Source organism: Morus notabilis, unplaced genomic scaffold (assembly GCF_000414095.1).
Source record: "Morus notabilis unplaced genomic scaffold, ASM41409v2 Scaffold521, whole genome shotgun sequence".
In the NCBI taxonomy this organism is placed as follows: Eukaryota; Viridiplantae; Streptophyta; class Magnoliopsida; order Rosales; family Moraceae; genus Morus; species Morus notabilis.
Window position 1 is genome coordinate 340308 of NW_010357686.1, and position 8772 is coordinate 349079.

Consider the following 8772-nt stretch of genomic DNA (forward strand, 5'->3'; position numbering starts at 1 on the left):
TATATTATATATCATAATTATATAATATATTATATAATAATATTTTTTTTGTATTATATTAAATATAATAATAACTATATATTATATTGTAATTATATATATTATATTATAGCATAATATAATATAGTCGTAATTTTTAATTATCCACGACAATTCAACCTCATAATTTATCAAACGCTATTACGCTGATCTTGAAACCAGCACATCTACTATAATTATAGTTTACCAAACACTAAGCTGTTTTTTGTAACAGCTGATTTTTCTTTCAGCACAACTAAAAGCAATTTTTTCAAAATTTACAGCACTATCAAACTAAGCCTTAATCTCAAAACTGCTTTTTCAGTCGGTACAACAAACGTGATTATTCTACAATCTAGAACATTACTAATCTGGCTCTTGATAAATTTGTGAGTTGTGAGAGTTATGAGATTTGGACTGGTAAAATGTGCTGGTCAAAAGATTCTAAAGTCACCCTTGCAACAACTAGAAAAAGGAAGAATGATATTTTTAGTGAAGTTTAAGTGGATGCAAAGTTAATCCTTTTATTTCTCTTCACCATTCAAAACATGACATGTAAGACAGTAGAAATATTGCCTAGTCATGAGTTTGTTTTACCAAATTTTCCAAAAAAGAAAGAGAGTGCTCTTACACTTTAGCTTTATTGCAGTGACCTTATATGAAATCATCATGTCTATCGTTTAGTGGTACTTTGCTCAGTAACTTTAGAGCAGCAATAGATGAAGTGAAAAGGGGGAAATTTTTTTTTTTTTTTTAAGAGATATTCAATTTGTCAAATAAAAAGGCTTTTTTGTTTGTTTGTTTGTTTGTTTGTGTGTGTGTTCGTCATTGGTACATGCATAATACATTGTTTAGATTCATGAATATTGGAAATCTAATTCATCTAAATTCTAAAGTACATATTCTGTACTTCAAAGAAATAATTTGATCATTGACTAAAAATCCATAATGGCAAAACTTCAACATTCTCTTTAGCTGAATCAATGAGGACCAAACCTTTTCTTCAGCTTTGAAAGCTCCTTAGAATTCAACCCAAAAGCCTTCTCCAAAAGCTCATCTTTAATCCCAGATCCAAATACTGCTGCTGGAATTCTCTGCAATCCGGGATTTTGGCTATTAAAACTCCCAAGTATAGTGGCTGGAGAATCTCCCGCATTCATTTGAAAATGCACCAATCCCTTTGGAAACACCATGACTTCTCCTTTCTCAATCACTTTCGCGAAAATCTTGTTGTTCGTGTCAACGAAACCCGAATAGACCTTTCCTTCAAGCACAAATGCTGTCTCAGTAGCTCTTGGATGGAAATGTGGCACGTTAACACCACCAACTTCAAAGTCAGCTCTTACAAATGACATCCCCAGTGTGTTAAGCCCCGGGAAGACGTTCGAGGTGACTGAAGTTGCGGAAAGCCCTGTCGGGGAAAATTTCCCGGGAGACTTGATTCCCGAATACACAAAATCTTCTACGGTTGCAGTGGATGAGTTCTTGCAGTGGATGGTGTTGGCTGAAGAATTCTCCATGTCGGATATGCAGAAGTCCTGGACAGGATCTGGATCAGAAGCCAAAGTGACATACTTGTTGAGAAAGATGAAATATAAGAATACTAGTGTTTTGGGAAACATTTGTTTTGGAATCTTTGTTAGTGAAAAACAAGAACAGAAGAGAAGGGTGTTTTAAAGAACTGAATTTTGCAACATATATAATGCATAAATACAAGATGCTGAGTAACAAATATATGCATGCCTATTCAAGTTTCAAACACAAATTAGCAATGTATCTGGGATACTATTTATTACTATATTTATGGAGGAAATGTCCTTATTACGATTTACTTTGCTTGGGAAGTAAGAGAAGAGAAAGAGGATTAGTTTGGTCCACTAGAACAGCCTTCACCAACTAGTTTTGCTTTTTATCTTATTTTATTCAATGTTTTATTTGGGCTGCATTGCTTTTAGTAGAGAAGTGGTTGTAGTCATATAAAAAAGATTTGTTTTATCCCTATTCATGGATTCCATTGTATTGCAATAAGCGTATTTTTAAAGTAACAAAATGCAACCATTATCTCTAGTCAGCACATGAACCCCATAATTGTTGCCAAGTATTTATAATAGATTTACCCATTTCGTTCATGTGTGTGTTTTTTTTTAAAGAAAATTATTCTTATAGTAACTCTTGAAATTTAAGGGCAATTCTATTTTATCTCATGAACTTTAAAAACAAACAGAAAAAGACGACATATTTATTTTTTAACACCCTCTTTTTATATATATTTTTTAATAGAAATTCTACCAATGAGAGACTAATTTAAAATTCAAGAGGCACAGCAAGAAATTTAAAAGCTCACGAGGTAAACTGAGAATGACTTCTGAAAAGAAATGAAATTAACCGCTTTTTTAATGAGAAATAGAGTGCTACATTTCTCAAGGACGCAACAACTTTCTCATTGGCCCTCTGCCTTAACAACATCACATCTGCAGCATTAGCTTTGCTCACCTAGCCCCAGTATAAATTATAATGAGAATTATGTGGTAGCGTATGAAAGAATACCTTGCTTTCATAATACCATGCTTGACCTGTTAGATCACTTTAAAATCATATCAAATCAAGAACAGCATGAAAATTTAATAGAATTGAATAAAGATATGACATTAAAAACAATGTTCGACCAAATACCATTACACAAATTGCTCCAATTATAATATGGTAACTTTATCATATTACCCCCTCCAAGTTATCACATGGTGCAGTCGTATTTTAGCATTAAAATGCTAGAAATTAAAATAAAATAAAAAAGTGTCTACACTACGGAATAAACAGAGGAAGCAAAGGAAAAGGAATACACATTTTCAGGGCCAGGGCAGATCAAACTTGTGGCTATGCATGCATATAAGTCACAAGAGCAACATACACACCTAATCTCCAACAAAACAAAAGGAAGATTAATCTTCCAATCAAATTATAGACGTTTTTCATGAGTTAAAAATACGTTTACATATACATTGAGCCCAAAAAAATGTTTACCCAAAAAACTATAAAAAAATAAAAAATAAAAAACAAAAAACAAACTTTTGCGTGTTGCATACTTCATTTCACCAAATAGCTAACTTTTTGGTGCTTTCCTAAACTTCTAGAAGACAACCAAATAAAGAGAAAATAAAACAAGGCTAGTTCAGTTTTTGCAACAGAATATCAACACAAATTTAGAGTCGCAAGACACAAAGAAGATCCAGTACCTGAAAAAAAAAAAAAAAAAAAGAAAAGAAAAAGAAAACAGAAACTTTGTGAATGTTGCCCTTCTTAGCTGACTTGAAATTTATCTTTAGCAACTAACCATTATCTTTAGCAAAAATGCACTTGAGAAAGGCCAATACTTCAGTATCAATGTCTTTTGATTCCACATCAATGTTGAGAATGATTTTAAAAATTTCAACAAGCAATCTGGTGATTCACAGAATGCAATGCAATTTAAAAAAAAAAAAAAAGTGTTGTCAAGCATGTGGATTACAAAATATAATGCAAAACTAAAGTTCAATCATAAGTTGCAAAACCTTATCTTAGATCCGTCTTCCTTCACATGTTTTTGAGTTCCAACATCAACATCAAACCGAAGTCAACGAAACTAAAAGGCAGACCATCGATATGGTATCTTCGTGGCATTTTGGTAGACGGGAGGTCTAAAGTTCGAAAATTAAACCAGTAAAAACACCAACGACAGCAAAGAAGGAAAAACCATCGAAAGATTTAACAACATTAATACGACACAGTCTTAAGTGCTTTCATCAATTCCCTTGGAATTAATATAGGCCGGAGCATACTAGTAGTGCAGCTCCGAGTTATTTTTCGATAAGTACTAGATATTTAACGTGAAACAAACTTGATGAATATGTAATTCTTTATGAACAAGCCCGAAAATCACAACCAACTTCATGTTCGAGGGCGCAAATCATAGAGTTCATCATATGGAAGCCACATTGTCGGTAGTTGCACGAACCCAACTAAAAGCAATTGTGCTCCTGACACTATGAATCCCGTCGCTCCACTGAATCCAACCAAATCTCGCGAGCTTACCGTGCCCACCAGTCGGCGAGAATGTAATCTCATATGTTTGTGTCAGATTATTTGCGTCGAACACAAGCTTCTTTGGTGAGACAGTGATTTTAACACCAGCAGGTTGAACCCCGGTCGCAGAATAAACGGCGTCGACATTGGTTCCCACATTTGTAACAGTTCTCCTATACTTTACTGTCTCTACTTGATCATTCTTGAAAACCACGGAAAACGATGGAAGGTTTAGATCCCCGGGTGTAACTCTAGCCCCAAGTGCGGCATACGTCTCTTCACAAATTTTCGGACTAACCGTTTGTGTAAAAAATATACTTATAAGTTTTGAACTATAGCCAATAGAGCAAAGGAACCCGACATAATCAGTGACACTCATGTCATATATCAAACCCGGATCAAGAGCTCTACTCGGGTCCACATGACCAGAGCCATGAGCAAAAGGCGTCGACGTCTTCCCCGTTGCGAGATCTTTTAATCTCTGCCCAGAATTATCAAGATTGTAAGCAGTTGTCATGAGGGCAGATTTTATAGCAGCCGGTGACCAACTAGGGTAGGCCTTTTTAAGCAAAGCACTGATACCACTGACGTGTGGACAAGCCATTGAAGTTCCTGAGATTACATTGAACTCAACACGTCTGGGATCGTTACCCCCCCGCGGACCGGTGGCATTAGTCCAAGCAGCTAAGATGTTGAGACCCGGAGCTATAACGTCGGGTTTGAGAATTTGAGGCGTGAGCGGGTTCGGGCCACGGCTAGAAAAGGTAGCAACTTTTGGAGCAGGAGGAAAAGTACTCCCATTCACGGTTCCACGGAACAAAATGTTTGCAGTAGGATTTTCGCTCGATTGGAGGTACCTTTTTATTTCATTTCCATCAGTCATACTCACCCGAGTTGCTGGCCAACGGTGTTGCTCAGCTCGAAGCTCTTCCCCGTACTTTCTGTTATTCAATATTATCGCTCCACGGCCGGTAACATTTGCCACCGCATACGCCATATCGCTACTACTAGTATCCCCTTGTTCACAAACAATGATTTTGCCAGCCAGTTGGTCTTGCTTGTTGAATTGGCCGACTTTGCAAAAGACATTCCCAAAATCGCCTCCGTAGACTAGTTCATACTGATCGGTGAATGGGAAAAAAGGTCCAGGATAGAGGGATGCTCCGAGAAAAGTTCTATTATCGCCGAGAACCACGTCAGCACGAAACTCCCTATCGACGCTGGAAGCGCCGACGGTAAGTACCCAAGGAGGGAGATGGTTGACGGTAGAGCGCGTAGGTCCCTGGTTTCCTCCAGAGACGGATACTAGAATACCGTGTTGCATAGCACCAAATGTCGCAATAGCTATATTATCTCGATAGTACGGCTTAGTTCCTCCAGATAAGGACATGGATATTATGTCGACTCCATCGGCAACCGCTTGGTCCATTCCGGCCAAGATGTCAGCAACTCTGCACACTTTTTTCGTCGCGCAAACTTTGTACACGGCTATGCGAGCTTTCGTGGCGATGCCTATGGCTTCCCCTTTGGCGTACCCATAAAAGCTTGCGTTTGAGACCACGGATCCTGCAGCCGTTGAAGTCGTATGAGTCCCATGGCCATATGTGTCTCTTGGGGAATTTGTAATTGCTGATAGGTTTAACGTTGATCCAGCTAAATTAGACATGTAATGTCCTGCAAGGAATGACCTTGCACCGATGATTTTTCGGTTACAAGATGAAGCTGGAAAGTCATTCCATGTCTCGCATGTGCCTTTCCAACTGGATGGAACCGGAGACAATCCTGCATCGGAGAAGCTCCGGTGCTCGGGCCAAATCCCGGTATCAAAAACTCCGATGATGATGTCTTCGCCGTAGTTGGAAGAAGGCCAAAGACCGGAGTCGGGGGAGAGTCCTAAAAATCGGTATGTATGTGTGATATGCAGTTCTTGGGCTTCGTCAGGCATGACAGAAAGAACTCCAGGAATATCTTCAAGCTTTGCAGCTTGGGAAGGAGTAAGGCTTACGGCAAAGCCATTAGCAACTCTCTCATATGTGTATAGGAGCATGGAAGGGTGACGAGAAATAGGTAGAGATTTTATGATGGAATTGTACCAGTGGAATTGAGAGGTGAAGAGAAGTGGTTTGTGTTGTTTTGTCATGTGAACAATGAATGTCATTGGATGATCTGAATCATCTGATAACGGGTTCGAAAAGGTTATTTGGATAAGACAGAAAAAGAGGAAAATGGCAATGAAAGAATTTGGATGATCAAATGTTGTAGCCATGACACTGGTATAGTTGTGTTTAATTTGCTGGGAAATTGGTGGACAATGGCATGGATTTCTTGGACATATATTGGGGTTGGAGACTTTATATTATCATTTCATTCCCTACTATTTAATAGTAGCAAACTTTTGAACTCCAATTATTATGTTGTTGCCTTATTTAACTCGTTTTACATGTTAGGTGGCACACATCACTTTCATACTCTTGGTCGATTTGATCAAGACTAGTACTGTCAACTTTAAATTTCTTTTTTCAAATAAAAAAGAAAGAAAAAAGAAAAGCGGGTAATGTTAGACATCTTTGATTTGGGGGTCATGGTGCTTTCATGGCGCGCGCACTTCGATTCATAAGTTTTACAACTTCAATGTTCAAAATTCGCAAGTAAATCGTCAGAATGCGCAAGTTTTTAATCTGTTTTTATGAACACAAAAAATTGTTCTGGATACTTGCATAATAAGAGAGACGAAAGTGATATTTGACAAAATACAAGGGCTGTTTTGGGTACTATCTTAATATAAAAATAAAAAATGAACAGATTAATTACAAAAATTCCTCTGAATTATGTCTCTTATAAATCGTCGGATGAACAAGTTTTTAATCTGTTCTTATAAAAACAAAAAAGTGTTCTAGGTACTTGCATAATAAGAGGGACAAAAGTGATATTTTGACAAAATAGAAGGGATGTTTTGGGTATTATCTTATCATAAAAATAAAAAAAATGAACGGATTAATTACAAAAATTCCCCCTGAATTATATCATTGTAACACTTTAGTACTTTACCTCATTAACTTTAAAACGTAACATCTATTCCCTTGAACAATGAAATGTTAACAAAAAAGCCCTCTCCGCTAGGTATTTTACTAAAATTGAAATTTAATTTGTTATTTTAAGGGTATTTTTTATTATTTTATGGCTTAAAATTTAATTTGAATTTAAACTAATTTAAATATTAAAAAAACATCAAAATTTTTTTATTCTACTAAAAAAAATTCATAAAATTTTTATCTTACATTCAATCAATAATTAAAAGTTCAAATTTAAATTAGTTTTAAATTCAAACTATATTTTAAACCATAAAACTATCAAAATACCCCAAAATGACAAATTACATGTCAATTTCTCTTAAAAAAATCTAACGGATGGTTTTTTTTTTTTTTTGACATTTCATTGTTCGGAGGTAACAGATGTTATGTTTCAAAGATTAGAGGGCAAAGTATTATAAGGGATATAATTTCGGGGAGTTTTTATAATTAATCCAAAATGAACAGAGTAGGGTAAAAAAGACATCAAATGTTAGCAAAGGTCATAATTTTTTAAGTTATCCTCAAACTTTCATATTTAGTTTATTCGTTCCTCCCAAAATTTGAAACTCTTGAAAAAATCCCACTTAGTCGAATCTCATTCCGTCAAGTTTGTAGGGGCAACAAGAAAAAATAAAAATAAAATAAAAAACCTCATGTGTTAATTTGTTTGGCTTCTTATTATGTTAGTTGTCTTTTTTAAGTTATACTCGTATTGTCATTTGTATAATCTGTACCCCCAAATTTTGAAATGCTTGCAAAAAATCTTGTACTATCATGTTTTCAGAGGAAAAAAAAAAAAACACCACTTGCATGTGCAAATTTTTGGCCTCGTAATTATATAGTGTCTATTTTAAGCTATCCTCAAACTTATCTCTACGATCCATTTCCCTCACAAATTATGAAATCTAATCTCTCTAACATGCATAAAAGAGGCCAAAAAAAAAAAAAAAAGTTTTCTTTGCTTCAGAAGAAGTCAAGACGTGGTCTCCTCTTTTTTTTTTTTTTTTTTTTATACTTTTGCTCCATTTCTTTTTTTTTTTTTGCTTTTTTTTTTTCTACAAGTGCTATGTGCTCCTAAGCATTTTAACCTTTTTATAACATACTTTTTTGAAATATTTTTCCCTTAGTTTATTTGTGTTAAAATAATTTATTTTATGTGACGACCCTCATTTGAGGCCGCCACTGTAACTAACTTTTTAACTTGTACTTACTGAAATTTCTTAAAATTTACGGAATATTTTTTTTTTTTAAAGGTCTTATAATAAACATAAGGTACGAAATTGCTTTCTTAATTAAAATATTCAAACCTTAACATATAAGTTTCAGAATCATAATTAACAAAACTATTTATAACATAAAGTTGATTGCGGAAATATTTGCGAGTGGTATCCATATCCCGAGCCCCACATCGTTCGTTCACTCGGCGGCAGTCCATCAGGCATTATATGCCGGTTGCTTACCTACAGTATAAACATTCTATAATGAGCTTTCGCTCAGCAAGTAGGAACTATCTCCCGCAAAATAACTGTAAGTTCACATGAATAAATATGCATGAGCCAATTATGCTTAATTATGATGTCTTATCAGAATCTTATTATCTTATCTTATCTTTTGGGCCCGAGTG

At 35.4% G+C, this 8772-nt stretch overlaps 2 protein-coding genes across 2 annotated transcripts; both read right to left on the reverse strand.

Annotated features, from left to right (window-relative positions):
* Positions 1-823: 823 nt before the first annotated feature.
* Positions 824-1728, reverse strand: LOC21401325 (germin-like protein subfamily 3 member 2). The gene has a single exon (XM_010090491.2). The coding sequence runs from the start codon at positions 1638-1640 to the stop codon at positions 999-1001; it is 642 nt and encodes a 213-aa protein (XP_010088793.1). The 5' UTR covers positions 1641-1728; the 3' UTR covers positions 824-998.
* A 1968-nt stretch (positions 1729-3696) lies between these two features.
* On the reverse strand, positions 3697-6413 carry LOC21401326 (subtilisin-like protease SBT1.4). The gene has a single exon (XM_010090492.2). It carries the CDS (start codon positions 6341-6343, stop codon positions 3974-3976), a length of 2370 nt encoding a protein of 789 aa, XP_010088794.1. The 5' UTR covers positions 6344-6413; the 3' UTR covers positions 3697-3973.
* Positions 6414-8772: the final 2359 nt, after the last annotated feature.

Excerpts from the sequence above, each read along its gene's own strand:
- LOC21401326 (XM_010090492.2), bottom strand. The coding sequence starts at position 6,343 with ATGGCTACAACATTTGATCATCCAAATTCTTTCATTGCCATTTTCCTC.
- LOC21401325 (XM_010090491.2), bottom strand. The coding sequence starts at position 1,640 with ATGTTTCCCAAAACACTAGTATTCTTATATTTCATCTTTCTCAACAAG.